At 53.4% G+C, this 21,628-nt stretch overlaps 1 protein-coding gene across 1 annotated transcript in view; it reads right to left on the minus strand.

The window, feature by feature from the left end:
• Positions 1-21,628, minus strand: part of SYNGAP1 (synaptic Ras GTPase activating protein 1) — a 29,666-nt gene that overhangs the window by 5,128 nt on the left and 2,910 nt on the right. Inside the window, 16 exon segments of the mRNA XM_079148528.1 lie at positions 184-395; positions 1,690-1,863; positions 2,239-3,310; positions 3,696-3,737; positions 4,404-4,582; positions 4,769-4,970; positions 5,112-5,348; positions 6,811-6,955; positions 7,156-7,300; positions 7,427-8,050; positions 9,738-9,836; positions 10,052-10,205; positions 12,047-12,168; positions 12,605-12,696; positions 18,867-18,972; positions 21,108-21,229. Of these exon segments, the coding sequence (XP_079004654.1) occupies positions 184-395; positions 1,690-1,863; positions 2,239-3,310; positions 3,696-3,737; positions 4,404-4,582; positions 4,769-4,970; positions 5,112-5,348; positions 6,811-6,955; positions 7,156-7,300; positions 7,427-8,050; positions 9,738-9,836; positions 10,052-10,205; positions 12,047-12,168; positions 12,605-12,696; positions 18,867-18,972; positions 21,108-21,229 (3,727 nt within the window).

The raw sequence follows: 21,628 nt of genomic DNA on the forward strand, positions 1-21,628 counted from the left end.
GGGTTTAGCAAAGAAACATTTAATGCCCTAAGCAGGAGATGAGTTGATGGTTTCCCTGGGAAGAGAGTGGTAGGCTGTCCTGATGGTCTCCTGAGTTGGGCACCGGGGTTGGAGGAGTGGCTCACTCTCGCTCCCTTCAGCCTTAGGCTCTCCCTTGCTACCCCTCCCCGGGCCGCCCCTCACCTGCCAATGATGCTCTTGATCTGTGAATCCTTCTCCACCTGCTGCTGCCTCAGCCTCTTTTCACTCTGCTCTAGTCGGGCCTGATACTGCATCAGGATTTTGCTGGTCTGTTCTTCCTGGGACAGCAGCCTCCGCTCATACTCTTCCAGCTTCCGGTTGGACATGTGCAGCCGCTCCTTCAGTGAATGGATCTCTTCCTCATACTCCTTTACCTGCCCGCCGGGCACAAGACCCCGCACTATGAGGAGTGCTCTGCCCCATCCAGCCACCCAGCCCCCACCCGTCTGCCCAGCACAGCCACCACAGGGGGAAGGACATCCAACCCTTTGCCTGTGAATCACACTCACTCAGGCCTGCTTTTGAGAGTGCCCTGCCATGATGCAAAGCTCCTTTAAGATGAAGCAAGGTCACAGACCTACACCCTGAGAAGTGTCCCCACTGGAACATGAGGCCTCACAGGGTAACCTAGACAGGCCCACAGGCACACCTTAAATAAACTTACCTAGAAACTAAAAAGTGACTCGCCAGGACCGAGCACATGGGAGTAACAAGACACTGGATGTGGGAGGGGCAGGTACTGTCTTACACTCCCTCCTTAGCTTTGTCCTGAGGATAGGTGGTATTAAGGGAATCTCAGACTAAGAATTTAGGAATGCCTTTCTGCTAATCTGACCTTGGAAATTCTGGGAATGGGAGAACTCAGAAGAATCATTTTATCTGTCCTACTGGCTCTGGAGTCTAAAGCTATGCTAATGTGATAGACCCAAACCTCACATAACTATTTATTTTACTTTTATTTTTGTAGTGTTAGGGATCAAACCTAGGGCCTCACACAGAATAAGCACAAACTACTACTCAGTTACCTTCTTAGCTCATATGTAGCTATTTAAGTGTTAACTGACAATAGAAATTTAGTTCTGGATCACAAAAAGCCACATCTGATACAGCAGCCACAAATAGTGCAGATTACAGAACATTTTCTTCACTTCAGAATGATCTGGATAGTGCTAGTCTGGAGCCTTTCTCAAGGATTCTGCATCTAAAGCCCAGAACAGGAAAAACAATTTAAAGACCCTTGCCCATCAAGCCTTTGCCACATATGCCTATGGGACAGTAACTGGATTACCCTGATATCACTTGTAGTACAGCTGCCAAACCCTCTGCCTCAGCCCAACTGGGTAGCTCTCACTGCTAGGGAAGTAACTTCCTTTCCTGAGCAGTAATAAAAGCAGGCCTTTGGTTCCTCCTGGAGAACATGGTGGCAAGCCTAGAATAGAACGCGTTTCTTCCTGGACAGTCTACAGTGTAGCTGAATTGGCTTTTAAGCAGGCTGATTGTGTCTGGTTCTCCTAATGAACTGAGGCTTCTCAAAAGGGGGTATGTGTTTGTCTTTTCTTTCTCCTATAACTAACTGCCTGAGCCTAGATGTTTCTCTTGGAGTGACTACAGGTCTCCCCTGTGGGTGAAAGGAAGAACTGAGACTTTGGGTGGCAGGTACCAGCATACCCTGTCTAGCCGGCTCTCATCCATCGATTTTGAGTACTCCTTGAGCTTGTACTCTTCCCGCTCAATGTGGGCACTCTCGATGTCAGCCGACAGGTGAGGCATATTGGAGACCCAGGCCACAGTTCGCTCAGAGGCTGGCATCGTGGGGTTCAGTGTGGATGGCGTCTGAGAATGCTGGGACAAGGCAAAGTGAAGGCGAACAGAGCAGAAAAGGCAGGGCACATTCAGAGGGAGAGAACACAGCCAACAAACATGACGGTCCCTGCCTGTTCCCCTGCTCTAGCCAATATCCCCAGTCCCCACCCCACCCCCAGGGGCTCAAGAAGCAATTGATCGTGTCTCCTCTCTGGAATGAGAGTGCTACCAGGGCCAGCATTTACTTTTGTTCCCCATCATCTCCATAGTGCCAACTGCACGTCACACTGCAGGCCCTTAACACACAATTGTTTAATTCATGAAAGGTGGTGAGAAAATCAAAACCTTAGAGCACAGACTGCTCCACCTCCACTGCTGCCTTCACCCACCCTGCCTTCCTCTTCCCTCACCTACCTGCTTGGTGATGGAGGGCTTGAGCCCCCCACCCCCTCCGCCACCACTGCCACCGCTGCCCCCAATGCTGCCCTCCTTGCTGAGGCTCTGTTGTCGTGGACGGGCAGGGCCATAACTCGGCTCTGGAGACTGCAATAGGTTCCCGCTGGATGGCCGGGGTTTCTGGGCAGCACTGACCGTCAACTGCTGAGACTTGCCCCTCTGCAAAGGAGGTGGCTGCCCCCCACCACCCCCGCCACTGCCCCCACCGCTCCCACCTCCGGGCCCCGAGGGGGCTGGCCTCTGGGGACCAATGGTGATCTGGGGAGGGGACAGCATGTGCTGCAGGTTGTCCTGGAGTGAGAGCTGCCGACGGGTGAAGTCAGTGCCAGAGGGTCCAAACTCATCACTGTAGCTGTGGCTGTGAAGGATGGAGGCTGCAGGGGGCTTGGGGACCCCTGAGGAGAGGTCCTCACTCTTGCTATAACCATGGAATGGGGCAAAGGTGTCCCCTGGGGGCTCTCCACCTCGGTGGTGGTGATGGTGGTGGTGGTGGTGATGGGAAGAGGGTGGGCCATGGCCGCCACTCCCTCCATGGCCTGCTGGGGGCCCCGGCCCATCAGCAGCCATGTGGAAGAGAGGGTTCTGGAAGGAGAGGGGGATGCGCAGTTGCTGGGCAGGGACACCGTCCGTGGTGACACCCATCTGGCTGAGGCGCATGCCTGCCGCTGTGATGGATGACCCACTCCCCTGGGAGAGCCGTCCAGCAGGAGCAGGCCGCAGCCCTAAGGCCGCTGTCAGCGAGGCCTGGCTTGAGTGCAGCAGGTCCCCGACAGCTGCCAGGTTGGAAACACTACTGCTGTTGAGGCGGCCACCAGGCCCGTCACCCTGCAGGTCCAGCATGGACACACTCTTGTTGACACTCAGCATCTTCTGCTCTGGCTCTGTGATGTCCGAGCTGCTTGTGCAGTATGCTGGGGAGGACCTGGCCAGTGGTGGTCGGCTCACGTAGAACAGATCTTTACCGCCCCCAGGGGGGGGTGGGGGTGGCTTTTCCTTGGTTGGGGAGGGGAGGCGAGCCATGTCCATAGAACTGTTGAAGAAAAGGGGACACACAAGCAGCGGGTAAAGCCAGGCTACAGGCAACTGAGCCTCCTGGGACTATACAAACCTTAAGTGAAAATTGGGACCTACAGGGAAGGGCTGAGAGTCAGTGATGACAGCCCTGAAGAGGTAGGCAGGGAGGATGGGAGGGAAAAGGTGGGAAAAGGGAAAGGACAAGGCCCCTCTGGGAAAAGGGTGAGGCCTAGAGGAGGGAAGATGGGGGCAGCAAGAGAAGGAATGAGGGCAGGTCTGGGAAGATATGAAGGAGATGAGGTGCACTGAGGAGAGGAGAGGAGTTGGGTGAAGGTCAGAGGGAGGGGGAGAGGGAGCTGACAGGAAAGGAGACGAGGGCTGGGGAGGGGAGAGCCCCTCACCTGTTGAGGCCTCGAGCCATGAAGGACTGAAGGTCGATGGAGCTGGAGAGAGATGGAAAGAGGGGCGAGCACAAAGAGAAGGAGCAAGGCGTGGATGGATGGCAGGAGCAGTGGGAATAGTGAATGGGTATGGCGTTACGGAGGGAAAGACATGGGCAGAGAACAGCAGGGTGATCATCAAATAAGGCCAGGGGCCTGCCCATCAGAACAAATGCTGAGGCTCCAGAACAGGCTCTGGGGGCTGCTAGGCTTCCAGCTGCTGCTTCTCTAAGTGCTGGATCTTGGGGAGGTCTGCGGGGTTCTGGTGGTAGGCCGGAGAGGGGGTCCTTATTTTCTGAGTCATACAGAGATATTTGATTATTTTGACACCCCATGGCTGAACCAATGTGCACTGGCTCAACCTCAGCCTAGAGACAAGCATGGGTGGGCAGAGGAACAAAGCAAATCAGAGCCTGCAGTGGGGATCCCCTTGGCTTACAACTAAGCTGAGAGCCTTGGCACTTCTGGGGCTCTGTGTTCTTTGTTCCCTCTGGCTTTGAAGGGCTCCCACGGCCTGTACCTATCTCCTTACCATTTTCCCCCGAGAACTTGCTGCTTTGTCCCTTTCTTTCAAGCCCTAGAGAGATGCGCATGGGGCCCAGTGAGAATATCCAGAATAGAATAGATGGGGCTCCTAGACATAGGGGTAGGGGCCCCCAGGGGGCTCACCTGTTGAGGTCCCGCATCATGTAGCCCTGCATCTCAGCTGATGGCCCCCGCAGCACCACGGGCTGCGGCCGGGGCCGCTCACTCTGGCGGCTTGGCTGCCTTTGGATGTTGGGGTTCCTTAGGGCTGTGCTGATGTCATTGAGGAGCCGGGGTAGTGGGCCCAGCTTCAGAAGGGCTTCCTGGAAGGGCAAGGCTGTTACCGGTGGGCTCTAAGAGGGCCTTAGAGGGCGCAGGTGGAGGAAATCTGGACTGGAGTAGTGGTAATGAGATCATAGGGGAGAAAAGAATCTGCAGGGGGGTAGTTTCTCAGGCCTCAGGTGCCTCTAGAAACATCTGGGGATGGAGCAGAAGGAGCACTTGCTGACCTTGCTGAGCTGGGGCAGCACCTCCCAGAGTAGGGCATGCAGTGTGGAGAGCTCTCGGCCCAAGTCGATGTAGCCCTCAAAGCTGCTGCTGTTGGTCAGTGTGTCCAGGTTGGAGATCTCGTACAGGAACTGCTGCATGGAACCCCACTCCAGCTCCAGAAATTCATTCATGAAACCCAGAAAGTCCTCCTTTGAGGTAAACCTGGCCAAGGGGTCCAGAAGGTGGATGTAACAATTGTATATAAGGCCTTACATCTACCCATCTCAGGGTCTCTGGGGGACTCAGGAGACCCTTCCTACCCACCCATGAGCCTACTCCACCCATATCTGAAGTGTCCCTCACTTGGAAAAGTTGGCCAGGTTCTGGATGACCTTGGCGATGAGGGTGAGGGTTCGTGAGGTCTGTTCATCTGGGTACTCCTGCATGAGCCCAAAAAGACTAGGCGACATAATGGCTGGGCAGAGGAAGCGCAGGAAGAGAGAGGCGCTGATCAGCCTGTCGGCGATGTCCTCCCGGCCCCGCTCTGCGCAGCGCAGCCGCCAAGATGCAAACACCTCCTTCAGCTCCCTCGGGAACACGCTGGGGGGAAGGGGTGGGGAGACAGAGAGAGAGAGAAAGAAAGAGAGAGACCGGGACTGAGCCCCAGAGACCCTCAGCTTCCAGGGAACATGCTGAGGGGGGTGGTAGGAGGTGAGGGTGTGGAAACAGAGGTAAGAGAGACAGGAAGGGACTGCAGGAGGAAGACAGGAGGGTGCTGGAAGAAGAGGGCCATGGTAGAGGGGACAGACAGATTTGGGAGAGAGAAATGGAGGGGAGAGAAGGTGAGGGGAGAGAGACACATGGGAGAGAGATGGAGGGGTGTGTGAGAGAGACAAGGAGAGGAGGAGAAGAAAAACAGACACCAGGGAGAGACAGAGATGGGAGAGAGATGGAGGGTCACTTGAGGTACAGGGAGCTCGGACCCCCCAACTCTTCTGGATTCCAGGGAAATGGGGATGGACGTGCCCCAGGCATGATCCCCAGTCCCTGGAATGGCTCAGAGCTCACTCTCCCCACCTCCCAGTTCCATTTTCAATGTCCTACTGACACCTTAAACTTGACTAGTGTAAAACGGAGCTCACCATCGCCCCCACATCTCAACTGGCTCCTCCTCCTGACTTTCCTGGTTCTGTCAATGAGGCCACCAGTCTCCCAGCCACAGCCTCATGGCCTCTTGAGTCATCTTTGACTTCCCACAGACAGGCCCCCTCCTTTGCGATCAGTTGACAACAACTGTGAGAGGGTCCTTACAGTGCAGCCCTTCCTGAGTTTCCTATCACTGTCCTGATGCAAGATTGATCTTTATTCCTAACCCATTAACAGTGGCCCCCAATAGCCTGAACTTCACCCTCCCTACTCTGGTCACCCCCCATACTGTACTGTACTTATGGCTTCATCTTCTCAATCATGAAAGTTCCTAGTGCCAACACCTTTAATGGCATCTTATGACCTACTGATGAACTCAAATGCCTTAACATGAGGCCTTCTAGATTCTAACTCTACATCCACATATTTTTCCTACTACGTCCATTATTAAGCCTGTTCTAATTACTGTCCCTGAAAGCTCCTGGGTTTTCTCACCCTCCCACAAGTGCCTGTCACACAGCCTTCTGAAATGTCTCTTTCCCACCATGTGTAAACAGCAGCACCTAACCCAATCGTCAAAGCCCAGCACCAGGCAGCTTTTTGTTGCTTATCTCAAGGTTCTACCTTCTCTGATCTGATGCTGCAGTGGGGTGGGGAGGGTCTTACTCAGCATTTCACATACACTACAGGGGTTCTGTGACTTTCTGTGCATCTCATCTGACCCTACTCATACTCATTCTAGTGAAGGGCCTCTGAGGGCAGGGACCAGGCACATTCAGCTCTGTTCTATAGCACCCATAATAATGCTTTGCCCATAACTGGTACTTAGTCCTCTTTTAGGATGGACAGATGGATGAACAGATGAACACACAACTGCCCCAACCCTGACCCCCCAGCCCAGCGTTCCCAGTCTCACCAATGGGAGTTGACCACCTTGCACAGGGCCAACTCACAGCACATTCGCAGGTTGGCCTGGTGCTCTGCCAGACTGGATGCCGTGCACTTGATGGGGTCTACCTCACAATTCTCCTCAGATTCATACAGAGCACGAATGAACTCCCCTGAGGAATAGGGGCACAAGAGGGAGTTGTCATTCTTTCCAAGGGCAGGGGCAGGGAGCTGTCTAGGTTGGAGGAATCACAAAACCAGGTAATTGGAGGTTGGGGTCCTGGATTCTGGACTTGAGATTTGGGGTAGCCAGGTTTAGGGTTTGGGTAAGCATCTGGTAGATTTAGGAAGAGGGCCTGAGGGTGAACCATACCAATGGCATCCTTGAGGTATTTCTGACCAATCAATCTCATATACTCTTCTATGGCTTTAGTGGCGAGCGTGTTCTCGCGGAATATGAGGTGCTCCCGTTCCATGAACCGGTCTACCTCTGACATGGCCATGTCTGAAAGGAAGTCCTGGGGCCCAAGAAAATTCAAGGGTCAGCCTCTGAACAACCCAATTTTGCAAGTGTGCCCTGTCCTCACTGCCCTCCAAGCCAGTGCCCATTCCCAAGCCACTTTCCCTGAGGGCAGAGCACATACCTTGGCTTTTCCTGTACTCTGCAGGATGTGAACCAATGCACTGGCAACCTCTTCCTTGCCCTTGACATTCAAGGCAGGTTCCAGTACTGCACACAGCATCCGATAATGGTTGGTGACATATTCTGCAAACTCTTTATACAGCTCCATGGGCAAGATACTCATTGTCTGATAACGTGCCTTCAGCCGCACAGCTGGGCAACCTCCTTTTCCCTTGCCCCCTGAGCCACCCCCCGAGCCGCCTCCGCCTCCCGAACCCATGCCCCCGGACCCTCCACTGCCTGTTGGCAGGGTCACAGGGTACCATTGCTCTGTGAAGTGGCGCCCAGCCAGGGTGGCCACCGGCACAGTCACCAGGCCGACATAGCCTGCCTTGTCCTTCTTGCGCTTTTTGTCTGAGTCACGGTACAGATGCAGCCGCAGGGCACGGACAGCCGGCAGGTTGTTAAACTCAAAATGCTCGCCCCAGAAGACAGTGTCCCCAGAGGCTGAGCGGGGCTTGGAGGTGGTACGCGCATACAGCATGTCATCCAGGCAGAGCTCACAGTAGTACCGCTTCTTAGGGGGCAGTTCTCTTGCCTCTATGATCCACAGCTTCAGCACATTATCCACCCGGCGGCTGTTGTCCTGGCATGGGCAGGCAGGGTGGATAAAAGGGAAGGGACAGTGACACAGAGACACCCGTGGGCTGGGGTTGTGGCTCAGTAGTATAGAGTGCTTGCCTAGCACCTGTGAGGTACTGGGTTTGATCCTCAGCACCACATAAATAAATAGAATAAAGGTATTGTGTCCATCTACAACTAAAAAGAGAGAGAAAGCGAGAGAAGACAGGAAGTGGGATCCAGACAACAACTGTAAAGCTGAGAAGCTGTACTGGGTTGAATAGAGTCCTTCCTAAATTCATATCCATCTAGAACTTGTGAATATGATCCTATCTGGAAATATGATCCTTACAGATACAATCAAATTAAGATAAGGACATACTGGATTAGGGTGGACCCTTAATACAATGCTTGGTTTTTCTGTTATATGAAGAGGAGATTTGGAGACATGGAGACAAGCAGAAGAAGCTGGCCATGTGAAGATGAAGGCAAAAGCTAGATGGATGCAGCTGTAAGCCACCGACTTCCAGCAACCTCCAGGAGCTATGAGGAAGCAAGAAAAGGCTATTCTTTCTGCTTCAGAGGAAGTATGGCCCTGCCAATTTTGATTTTGGATTTCTGGCATCCTGAATTGTGAAAGAATACATTTCTGTCACTTTAAGTGACCCAGTTGGTGGTAATTTTTTCCCCCAGTATGTCCTACCACTGAACTACATCCCTAATTCTTTCTACTTTTTATTTTGAGATAGAATCTCATTCAGTTGCCCAGACTGGTCTTAAATTTGGGGTCCTCCTGCTTCAGCCTCCAGAGTTACTGGGATTATAGGCATACACCAGCACACCAGACTTAGTTTGCGGTAATCTTTTATAGCAGCTCTAAGAAACTAACACAGAAGGGTAGTTCTTACACTAGTCAGTACTGAGGGAAAATGTTGGAATAACAAAGCAAAAATATTAAGGCAGAATCTGAAGAGGAAAATGGAAAAGTCCTATAGAGATCATCTGAAACTGAAAAAAATAAACTAACTGCATAAATACAGGATGAGTGAGGCTTGATGGCTGGCGTGAGAATGTCCTGGGGATACAAGCACAAGCTCACAATGAGGTTCAGGTGATGTTGTAAGGTGTTGAAAAACAGCATAGTGTTTGGACTCCCCATGGGTTGAATTCTTAAGGACATTGAGAAACAAGTTTCCCCAGATGAGAGTGACCAGAACTGTGAGCTTGCTAGAAACTGGGATAAAGAGCCTAGATGACAGAACTGGGAACACTTCTCCTGGGAAGTAGAAGTCTTGGGAAGAACACAGACTTGCAGAACCTCTGTGCCAGAAGGACCCTAGAAATTATCTAGTCCAACTCCATTCCCACTAATTTCATAGAGAGGAAACCAAGGCACAGAGATCTAGCTAACTGAATTTTGTGTGTTCTGCAAAAATGCTCTGTAGGGACCAAGTGACTACCTGCTGGGATGTCAGTGAGGCATTCCTGCCTGACAGGAAGCTGCACCAGAGGACTTCCAGAGTCCTGTAAAACGCTGTGATTTTTATAGTAGGGAAATAGATCATGAAGTAGGGTAGCAGTATGGAAAGGGAAAAGAAACAGGATTAGGAATAACCCTACTCAGCTATCTTCTCCTCCCACAAAACCTCCCCCCACTTACTCACTAGGCTCCCTGTGGGCATGCTATACATGTCCCCTTTACTCCTCAATACCTTGTTGGGTTTTACTGCCCGCTGTAGATTCTCGATCCATTTGTCCCTTTCGGCTGCAGACCGACAGGCAAAACATTTTGTTCCTGATGATGTTGTTACCTAGAGAGGGTGTGGAGTTGAGGATGGGACTTCAGAGGGAGCTTGCTCCTAAGAACTGGAGATTCCCCACCATCTCTTCCTCCCTGGCCTATCCTAGCCCCAAGAGGTTTCTAACATCCTCTTGACATTCCCACCTGTGCCAATTCCTCTAGGCCTTTCTGTCCCTACCCTCCAGCATCCCTGCCCTTTGGTCCTCAGCCAACTAGACCCAATACCTCAAAACAGAACTCCTGGCCCAGGATGGAGCTGTGCACTGGCTTGATAATGGAATCTTCATCCAAGTTGAGCTCCAAGGCCTCAGCTGCACTGCTAGGACTCAGCAAGGACTCGTGGGAGTGTGACTCCTTAAAGCTTTGCATCAGCCGGGCCCTGGTAAGCAGGAGGTTCAGGAGAGAGGGTCAGGACCCCCCAATGTTTTTACAGACTCAGGGGCCCTGCCTCATCAATCTGATTCTAGAATGAAGACTTGGAGAAAAGGCCTCCTGAACCACTCTGCACACACACACAAATTCCACAGAATGAAACCCAGACTGCCCTAAGAAAGGACATGAGGAAAACCAGCAAGCTTAAAGGAACTCTCCCACTCTATTCACACCTAGGGGACTGTGAGGAATGGGAACACCTAGAAATACCTAAATGCAGAAATGGACCTGGCAGAAGAAAGAGAACCAAAGTAGGCCTGGGACACTTCGAGGAAGGCCTCCAGGTGATCCCAGAAACTAAAGCCTCAACATAAGGGTGGGGTGGGGAGTCACACAGAAGATCACAACACAAGAACTGGAGTCACACAGAAGATCCTTGTCTGGCCTGGACCTGGCACACAGCTAGTTAGTCTTCAATAAACATTTCATGATTCAAAATATGAATGAATGAATAAGAGAACAAATCATAGCAGAATCAGGGGGAAGAGTGAGGAGAAAGTGTAAGAAATAAGAGAAAGGAGCAGAATGAAGGTTCGACACTGGAGATGGGAACTGAGGGAGAAAGGAGACAAGGCAAGAAGTAGAAAGCGGGAGCAAAGCCATGTGCAGAAAGAGGACGCAAGAGGCTGAGGAAGGCAGCTAGGGAGATGGACGGAGGAACAGAGATGGGGCTGAAAGGCAAAAATAACTGTGGGGGAGGAAAAAAGGGGGCTAGGGGCACCAAATGAGGAGGGACAGGGTGGCAAACAGCATGGAGATGAAGAGTAGAGAGCAGTAGGAAAGCGGGAGGGGGAGCTCGGGTGTGGGAGCCTCCATGAAGTTATTTATAGCAGCCCCGTCATCACAGGCTCTGGCTGCCGTCAGCGCGCCACGCTCCCCCGGCCCCCCGCCCCCGCGGCCAGGAATACCATGCCCTCACCCCCTGCCGGCCCCAAATCCAGCTCTGTGACATGGGAAGGGGGCAGGGAAAGGTTTGACTCACCTTATCCCAACCTTCCTACCTGCCCAATTCCGGGGGTGGCCAGACAGAGGGGAAAGGGAGGACAGGGTTCACTGCTGGGGGTGACTGGGCAAAGGGGATACCCAGAGAGGGACCCCAAGAAGCAGACAGTAGAGACAAACACCAAAAGGTCTCCTTCAGTCCTGCCTCAGGAACAGTGGCCTCTGGACTTCTCTGAGGGCTTCTTCTTCATGGTCCAGTCCATGGATTAACCCAGCAGCCTCTGCTCCCCATTCTGTTACCCTGCACACTGGTCCTGGTCTTCCCTTTCTCTGCAATGCTCTACACTGTTCTTTCCCTCATGATGAGCTCCGCCTTGTACCCATTAACATCAGCCACCCCAAGCATACTCCAACCTGCTGCTCCTGTACCACCTGACCTTCCACTGGGCAGTTCCACCTAGCTCTCACTGCTGCCTCTCCACCGACCACAGCTCAATTCCTAGGATTCCTTCAATGCTCATTATGGGCAGGCTTTGTGGCTCTTCTCTGTCCTTCTGTACAGCTCCTCTGATCCTGGGCTGGGCCCACCCACCCTTCTGCCAGGCTGAGGAACCTCCTCAGCTTTACCTTCTCCTCCTTGCCTGCCTGTCCTCTCCCTGCATCCCACAGCTCTCCTGCTGCCTGGAGCCCTATCCTAACTCTTCTCTGTTCTCTCCTTGCACCATTACACCCCTCAACCAACATGAGCCCTTCAACCTTTGCCCTCAGATAACCCCCTCCCTTCCCACACCACTAGAGGTCCCCTATATTGCACACATCTCAACCCGCATGCTCCAGCCCCTGTACCGGTCATGGTCAGCACTTCGGAAGCGAGGCAGGATCTGGCGAAAGCTGCTGGTCCGGTCAAGTTTGGGCTGTGACTTCGTGCGTTTGATGGAGCTTTTAAGCCTCCGGCTCAGGAAGCCTTGCTGGGGGGTGGAAATGGGGATAGGGGTGGGCTGGGGCAGGGTCAGTCCTACCTACTTACCCCTCAGCTGGTATAAAGTCCCTGAAATAAGGTGGGATGGGGGAAAAGTCCCTAAAGGTGAGGAAAGTGGAACAGGAGCCCTGATACCAGCTTGTCTTCCTTGCTCCCACGGTCACAGTGCAAGGAAATACACAACACACACACACACCAGCTTGGAATAAGTGGGAGGGCTAGTCCAAGAAGCAGGGGGGCAGAGCCAAGAAGAGGGAGACCAAAGAAGTGGGTACACACACACACACACACACACACACACACACACACACACAGTCTCTCTCCCTCCAGTCCCCTCTCTCAGAATCCCAGGGCTCCAGCTGGGGCTGGAAGGGAGGGGACCCAGCTGAGCCACATCTGGCAAGTGCTTGCTTCCATTCACTCACCGAGGGCCGGAAGGGCGCAGCGGGGGCGGCCTCCATGCTGTACTGCTTCCCCCCTGGGACACTCTTCCTCCTCGAGCGACCCAAGTGGTATTCTGGAGGGGAGGAAAGGGCCCAGAGGGATGCTGGGGAAGGGGCTGTCAACCCAGTTTCCACCCCTGGTCCCACTGCATTCCCCCACCTCCCTCTGCCCCTCAGCTCCGACCTCACCTACCCCCCGGAAAACAGCAGGAGGAGCAGCGGCGGCGGAGAGGCTGGCGGTGGGAAGGAGGGGGCAAGGAACCCGAGCCTGAGCCCCCAGAGGGGGACGGAGTGGGAGGCCTTAAGCCCATGACTAGTGTTGGCAGTCAGCAGGGGTGCATGGCTGAGAGGGTCAGTAAAACCCCAGTAATGAAGGACACAGAAGATCCAGGGAGGCTAGCTGGTGCCCACCCCCCCCCCAAGGGGCTAGCTGGGGGGGGAAGATGGGTTAAAGGTCATTGCCCATAGGCTGGCTTTCCCCTTCTCTCTGGGGACATCTTCTATCTGCCCTGCACCTCCCAGACCCCTGTTTGTCTGGAGGGCCAGGACTGCCTCCCATGACCCCCTCCCTGGACTGGAGGGGGAAGTCTTAGAAGGGACCTGTGAGGAGTGGCTGGGGGAGAAGCTGAGGAGAGAAAATCTAAGAGGCAGATGGGGGGGTGGGGAGAAGGAGCCGGTTCCACGTGCACTGCAGTGGCGGGGACTTAGAAGGAAAAGGGGAAGAAGAAAAGAGAAGAATGCAGGGGAGTGGGCAGGAGTGGGGAGGATGGGCAGCGGTGGGGGGATGCTGGGGACTCCCAACTAAGGTTTAAGAAAGGAGGAGGAGGGGAGGTGAATGCGGATGAAGCTCAGCCTGCCAAGAGCCTAGAGGGATGGTAGCTCCAAAGAGGGAAGCTGAGGCTCTGCTGCCAGGGAATTTAGAGGGTCCAAGGGGCTAGAGGAGAATGAAAGTAGGGGGGATGCCAGGCTCCGGCTTCAGCTCCAGAATGGCTGCCCAGGCCTGGGCTCCCCCCTCAGCCCCACAGTCACCACTGCAGCCAATGGGGGGGCAGGTGCTGCATCAGGGGCGGGGCCACCATCTCCACGGCAACAAGAAGCTACAGGCTGGTGGGGGGTGGACCGGAAGAGCTGCCTGTTAACCCTCTAGGTTCCGGAATGAAACAAGGAAGGGCCATACTACACTTTCACTCTTTGCTTCCAGAACTGCAAATTGCCCCCACATTGCCCTAGAATCAGTCCCTAGCTTCCCTTTACCTAAAAACCCAGGCATCAGAAGGTTAGCACACAGACATCTGGACCCCATGATACAAGGACCCTATCAGTCCCTTGGGAACATGTGTAGAGCACAGAAACATACACTGAGCTGTGGGGTATGTGTATAACAGAACCACAATACAAAAATAAATAAGGAACTATGTGCTTATGAGACATACAGACAACTGTGAGCACAAGTCCATATTCTTAGACCTTGAGGCCCACACACCCTCCATGCTTACACAAATGTGAAGATTGCAACAGTGGAGTACATACTTGAACCCAGACACCCACATGAGAGCCACTGATGTGGGTTTTGTGGCCTGAGTCCCCTGGGCAATCATGTAAGCAGCACACTACAGAAATAGACATGTAACCTGAAGACATACACATGTTCCCCACACAGAAAAATGCCAGTTTAACCCGTGGGATACATACTTGAGTACACCATGGTCCTATATTCCATGCCTGTACAATATATACACCATGATCCCAACCACATAAAGTTTCTCTATATTCCAAAGGACAAAATCCTTCATTCACATGAAAAGCTCAATCACATCTACTCTGTCTCAGGACAAACTCCTTCTCTTCCCCAGTTCTTCCTGCTTTCAACACCAGCATCCATGATTGCTACCAAGGAGCAAATACATTATCTTTCTGCTATACACTATACAGTGTATCCCAGGGTCCAGAATATCTTCCTCCGAGTCACATTTCTCTGCTTTTCTCAGGTACAGCTGCCTCATTTTCATTTCAGGGAACCTGGTTCAGCCATTATTTACACACACAAGTTCCTTTAATAAAGGGATAAAGTCTAACTTTAAATCCACTAAAATTTTGTTTTAGAACTAAGGCATTAACAGAAGGAAAAAGAATTTGGTATCTGGTTTGCTTGGTTCTTGGAGATAATATAACCTAACACATATCACCAGGAGCTAAGACCTATGAACTCACACTTAAGTCACAGGAACATGAAGGCCACACAGACATATGCTTATAAACACTCTCATTGCTGCAAAGAAAAGAATAGCAGAAACACAGAGGAAAGGCAGGCAGAGTGACAGAAACATAGGACATCCTGTTATTAGTGCTGCATGCAGCGACATGTACAGAGAACACAGAACACAGTCATGTACACTGACAGCAAACCTGAAAAGCATACACTAAGATGCTGGGTCGCCATCCCCTGCATGATGTATACACGTATGCACACATCATAGCCACCTACACAGACCCGTAACACAGGCATTGTGCACACACCCACACATGTACACACCCTGTATACACACAATTGCATGCACACACACACACACACACACACAGAGCAAGGGCTTAGATTCCTGCTTCTCCAATGTCTCTGATTTTGCCATCACCCACAGAATTTGCCCCTGCCCTCCAATCTCCCAAATTCTGAACTTTCCCTTTGGCCTTTCTTCTCCACACCTAGCTGGCTGCTTTCAAGGGAACCCAGGGCAGAAATGTTGCCACAGGATGAGGAAAAGTGTTGGAGAGCAGAGAAATAGAGGACAGTGCTCTGTACTGGGGACATGAACCTCTAAGAACCTCTAAATCCAGTCCCTGCCATGACAGGCCTCACTGTGAGCCACCCTCTACATTTGAGTGGCCTCACCTGATCCAACGAAGCCTGATCCCATAGGGCCTGCATGAATACGTTACCCTCTCCTATCTCCCCTCCCTTCTCTCAGAGATTACTTTACCAAAAGGCCTCTCTCCTCTTCCTGCTCCCCCAACTCTGAGGTTCCTTCTCCCACCATCTCCATCAAGTTCCCCATCTTAAGCCTACCTCTCTTCCCTTTTTGAAATCTGGCTGAGTTCTCTTCCATGTTCCCATTCTCCAACTATCCCTTCTCCTTGGCTCACTGTTCGCTCTCTTGAAACCTTTCTTATTCCTCCTCTCTCTCCCCTTTTCCTCCTTATCCCACTCCTTCCCTTTTGAGTTTTTCTATTCCCACTCTGGACCAGTCAGGGGCTCACACCTGTTCAAAGGTGTTTCAAACACAGCAGGATTCAAAAGATCACACGCTCACACACACTTTCTCCCCCCACCACTCACACATCACCCACTTCCAGACACACCCTGGACACCAGTACTGGGATTGACACAGATACTCAGGCCAAAGCTAGAACACACATGCAAAGACACACACCTACCACCAGGGACACAGAAAATTCTGCTCATGCAGCCAGTCACACATTCCTACACACAGGTGACTGATGATAAGTGAGCACCAACAGAGACACATGCAAGCTCAGGGTCAGAGGTAACAAGGATCAGTATGGCTGCGGATTGCCCCACAAGACAGTGGCTGGCCCTGTAGACCTCTAGACAGGAAGAGGCAGGATAAGACAGGACATACTTTGCACATGGCTGGCTGCACATGTGTGCACGAGGAACTGGGCCCCTTGTGCACATGGCACCAACACACAGGGGACATGAGCAAAGACACGAACACACACGCAAACACACGGGCTGCCCCTCCAGCGGGGGCTCCAAGACCCCCCCACCAGCCGCCCCCGCGAGCTTGTAACCCTGCCCCCACGAGGCAGTCCCGACCACCCGACCTCCACTGCCCCCCCTCCAGTTACCATAACTCCCCCCACTCGGAAGATGCAGTGAGAACATGCGGAGGGAGCAGCTGCCGCCGCCGCCGCCGCCGCCGCCGCGGCTTCCCCACCCCCCTCCCCGCGCCCACGCACACGCGCGCCCCCGCCCCACGCGCGCGCGGCGCCCCCCCACGCGCGCTCCTCGTCCGCCCGGCCCCGCCCTTACCTCGCACCGCCCCCTGGGGGGGGTCGGGGGGGTCCCCGGTGGGGGAAGGGCTCCGCCCCTGTGCGGGGGAGGGATGGGGTGCGGGAGGGGAGAGGGGGCGGCGCGGCCCGGCTCGCGCCGCCCAGCGCGATGGGGGCGGCGGCGGGGCCCGGGACGGCCCGGACGGCCGCGCGGTGACGGCCGCGGGAACGGCTCCCTCCGACGCCGCTCCCGCCGCTGCCGCCGTTGCCCGGGCCCCGCCGCCGTTGCTAGGCGACCGCTGCTGCCGTGGCCGCCTCTGTCACGAGCCCCGTCGCCCGGAGACAGCGCGAGAGAGACGGGGGAGGGGGGCAAAGGGACCCCCAAAACCAACCAGGCCTCCCGCCATCCCCTCTTGAGCTGGACCCCCCTCCCAAAAAAAGAATCGCGGAGGAAAGGGTTCGCGGCTCCACCCAGCAGAGGAGGAGCCCTGGATTCCAATGCCCCTCAAAGGTCCGGCGACCTCTCCAGGGCTGAAGAGTCCACAGCCTCAGCAAACACCTTCGCAGACCTAAGCCCCCAAGACTTCAACGACCCTTATGTCCCCTACACATTCCCATGTCCTCTACGCATTCCATGTCCCTCTGAAGACCCCAGTCACCAGCTATCAAACTTAACTGAACCTTCTCCCCGAATACATACATCTACCCCTAGAGCCCCTCCCAGTCCCTACTGAAGTCCCATACAGCAACCTCCCATACCACCCCAACTTCAAACACACAAGATGCCCCCACCCAAGACACACCGGACCCATGCTAAAGACCCCCAAATTCTGAGGACTCAGGGTAAGGAGAAAGATGGAGAATATGTGGGTAGAGCAGCCAACCACAGGACATTTGATAAACATGCTCTGAGAGCATGTGACCATTCTGGCCTGGGCACACAGTATACACACATGCAGAGAAACACATGCACCAGATATGGACATTACATACACATAGACACAGATATGAAAAAGTCACAAACATTCTCTGTACACACAACTACCACCTGGATTTGCCTCAGAGATGTGCTACCTACACACACCCCTGGTCAAAGGTTTCCATAACAATGACACACATCTCTGACCACCCACTCAGGGTCCCAGAACAGGCCCCCAAGAGTAGTGAGGTCTGGACCTATCAGAAGGTGGCTGGAGGGAGCCGAAGGATGTGGACAGGCCACTGGCTCTCTAAAGGAGAAACTGGAAAGCCTGGATTCCTGAGGGGTGGGGGAGTTGGTAGGAGAAACAGGTCATGGGGGGTTGGAGGGATGGGGGACCTGGATCCCAAATCCTGGGAGGGAAATGCAGAGGAACGGGGCAGTGGCGAGGGGGTTTCCGGGGACTGAGGGCGGCTCTCTGCACCTTGGCTGCAGATCTCTGTTCTCTGCCTTCATCTCCCCTCACTGTTCCCATGGAAACCTTTTAAGCGAACTTCTCAGGAAGACAAAAATCTTTTTTTAAATGACTAAAGGGGGGGTGGGGGGCAGAAAGGGGGAGGGAGGGGAAGAGACAGATGGAGAGAGGGAGAGAATTGGAGAGACAGACTGAGCAGATATCTCTACAGACAGACAGAAAGAGATGAGAAAGGGGGTCTAATGGATTTTCACTGGGAGCAGAGGGGAGGGACTGGGGAATCAAGAGGGGTACACAAAATAAAGAGAAATAGGGAGGGAAAAGAAAGGGGGCGATACAGTTGCAGAAAATAAAGCAGTTGATGAAAAGAGAAAAAGGGGGGCAAGAAAGAGGAATGGGCCACAGACCTGAAGATCTAGAAGAAGAATCCAGAGCAGGGGGTGGGACGGAGGTCTGGGGGGAGGGTAGGAACTAGGTCAATCTCTCCAAGATCCCAGACCAAGGGCTGGGAGGGGCAGGGACAGGAACACTCGGACAGGAAGCTAAAGATCTAAAGAGACTATTTTTAAAAGCACCGGGAAAACAGTCAAACTTCGCTGCTGGAGAGGAAAAAGGAGCGAAGCAGAGCAAGGACGCGCTGGGGCTTCTCACCCACAGCCTCTGTCCCGCTCCACAGCCCAGACGAGGGCGCCGTCTCCTCTCAGGATTCGAGACTCTGTCTCCGCCTCCTCCGCCCCTTGCCAGCGCCCTCCGAGCCCGACGCCCCCATGCCGCCAGCCCGTCCACCTCCAGCCCGGTGCCCGCGGCTGTCCGGGGCACGCGAGCCTGCTCGGCCGCCGTACCATGCTCGCCGTGGGGCCGCCCCTCCACCGGCACGGAGACTGTGCGTCTCAGCAGTTTGTTGCGGCTGGACTCGCTCCTCCGGTCCCGGATCAGGAGGGGGTGTATCTAGGGGATGCGGGGGTGTGTCAGACCTCACTGGCCCGCGCCGTCCCTCCTCTCCCCGCCCCCTCCACGGAAGACTGGGCCCCTTTCCATTCCGCCTGCCACCTTCCGCCCCTGCCCCTGCCCACTCTCGCCAGGTGTCTTGGGGTGAGGGGATTTCTCTTTCCCATCTCTCCCCCTTCCCTTTCTCTCCCTCTTATCTTCCCGTCCCACCCTTTTCTTTGCGCCCTGCATTTATCTCGCAGCATCCTTCAGTGAATTCTCCCAAGCCCTTAGCTCTTCCCTCAACTTCTCAGGAGTTAACTACCTCCTGAATCCAGTTTCCCCTTGACCTTCAGTTCGTCCATTCTCCCTTGTCTCTTCCCAGCCTCCCACCTCCTTTACCCCCTTTCTCTCCCTCCGAGCCTGTCACGGGGGTAGCAGAAGCTGCATTTATAATCAGGATCCACAGCTTGTCTCCCTCCCACGGCCAGGCTTGCGGCCAGACTGGGACCCAACCTCCCCTCCCCACCAGGGGCCTGGTCACCTCCCCCTACCTTTCATCTCCTTCCACCCCAAACATCTCTTAGTTCCCTTCTTCCCTTAGCCATTACCTTCCCCTAAGCCTCACCTCCAGATCCCCTGGGCATATCTATCCCAGCCTCCAGCCCTACCAGGACTCACAAGATCCAGAGCCCACCCCCACCAACCCCAGCGTCAATACCACAACCCATCCAGTTCCAATTCCAGTTCCAATTCCAACTGCTCATTATCCTAGTTCTATCCACTTCTTCCTAGCTTCCCCTCCTACCCCAAACTCTGGCCATTCCTGTTGCCCCTCAGCTGCCTGGCCACTGGTCCCTCTCAGTCTGGCCCCATTTCCGTCCTTCCCTCATTGCTCCACCCACTGTCCTCCCTCTTTATCCTTACACCAGTCCCTATTCCTATTGGTTCTAGTTTTCCTAAAGACTCCAAATCCTGGTCAAGGCTGATGACCACTAGTGAATCACTTAAATGCCTTCCACTGTCTAACACTTAAGACTCCCCCAAAGAGTGATCATGTCCTCTCTGAGACACCTATACTGTACTGTGGCCTGGAAACTCTCCACCCAGCTATCTCTTCACACACTCACCACCCCCCACCCCCAGGACACTTCACACACTGATTAACCCTAACTACAATTCTAGTCCTGCCTCACACCATCCCCAGTAGCTTTCAGGGACATCTCTCACCACCTCTTGGTCTTCCAGGCTACCCTAAAACTCTAAAGCTTGTCCCCAAAACACCCTCACTGCTGAAATCATACCTTGGGGCATCCACACTTCCTATTTGTATCCTGCTTCCTCTGATGGACCCTCTGCTGCTAATGCTGCTCCCAAATCAGAACACACACTACCCTGGCTCTCAAATCTTACATGGCCACCAGTTTCCTTACGATGCCTCTGTCCATTTCATCTCCTTCGTTCTGGCCAGTCAATGTGCCTACACCTTTAGGCAACACCTATATTCTCAGTTCCCCTCCTTCACAAGCATCTCCTCCATTATATATCTTCTTGATGTCCAACCAGTCCCAGCAGACCTCAGGGTCTCTCTAAACAATCTCAGGTACCTGCACAGTCCTCACCCCATTCAAGCCAAGAACCAGTGACCTCCATCATCTTTCCCAGTACCTTCCCATTCCTTCCACTATCTTCCACCTTTTCTCTGAATCCCTCAGTTACCCCTCCCTACACAGTGCTCAGGAGAAAGGACTGGTGAGTGATGAGTCTTGCTTATTGGGGAAGAGAAAAGGGGTCCTTCCCTTTGGAGGGAAGACTTCCCATTTCTTCACACCTTCTCCAAGTCCTTCAGTATCTCCTTATTCTAACCTATCCCACAATATGGACAAGATAAAAACAGAAGGTACCCCCCCAAATGTTTATAACTGCATTTCCTCTCCAACACTGTCTATGACCTTCATCAAACACCCCCTGGCCAAGGTGAGAGAATGTCTTTTATCATACTCCAAATCTCAATGTTACCCTCCTGCCACTGCTTGCAAATGTTTCTCTTTACCTTCTTTTTGTCTCCCATTCACTAAAAGGACTCTCTCCATTGTTCTGTCCACATTATCCCATGTTACCCAGTGGTTTCTTCCCAACCTCCTCACCCTGCTCACCTCATCCTCATCCAGCATGAGCAGCTGGTTCCCCGAGATGATGCAGAACCGAGGGTTCCAACCAGGACGATCATACGGGGAATGAACGTATTGGGTTCGGTGCATAGGGGGTCCCCGTACATCTGGGGGATGGAGACACACAGAAACAGTAAGGGATGTTCTAAGCATTTGGGAGCACAGGCCTAAATGGCAAGAAGCAATTCCACAAAGTGGAAGAAAGGGACCCCACCCGCCTTGAGGAGATCACAGTTGAGGGTGAGGTGCTCAGCAACTTTAAAGCAACAGAAGATAATCTTTTACATCTGGAGAAAAAAAGAGGAATCTCATCACAGGAGGTTCTAAAGACTTGCAGAAAGAGTACAGAGGGATGGTTCAGGGAGGGGAATGTATTATGATAGAGAGAAACACAGTTAGGGGCAGGAAAAGGTAAAGGAATTCTCCACCCACTTGGGAAAAATATGAAGGTGGAGGTACAATGCAACTAGTAGAAGAAAAACAGGTTGGTGGCAGGTGTGTGGGAA

This window comes from Sciurus vulgaris, assembly GCF_902686455.1.
Source record: "Sciurus vulgaris genome assembly, chromosome: 7".
NCBI classification, from domain to species: Eukaryota; Metazoa; Chordata; class Mammalia; order Rodentia; family Sciuridae; genus Sciurus; species Sciurus vulgaris.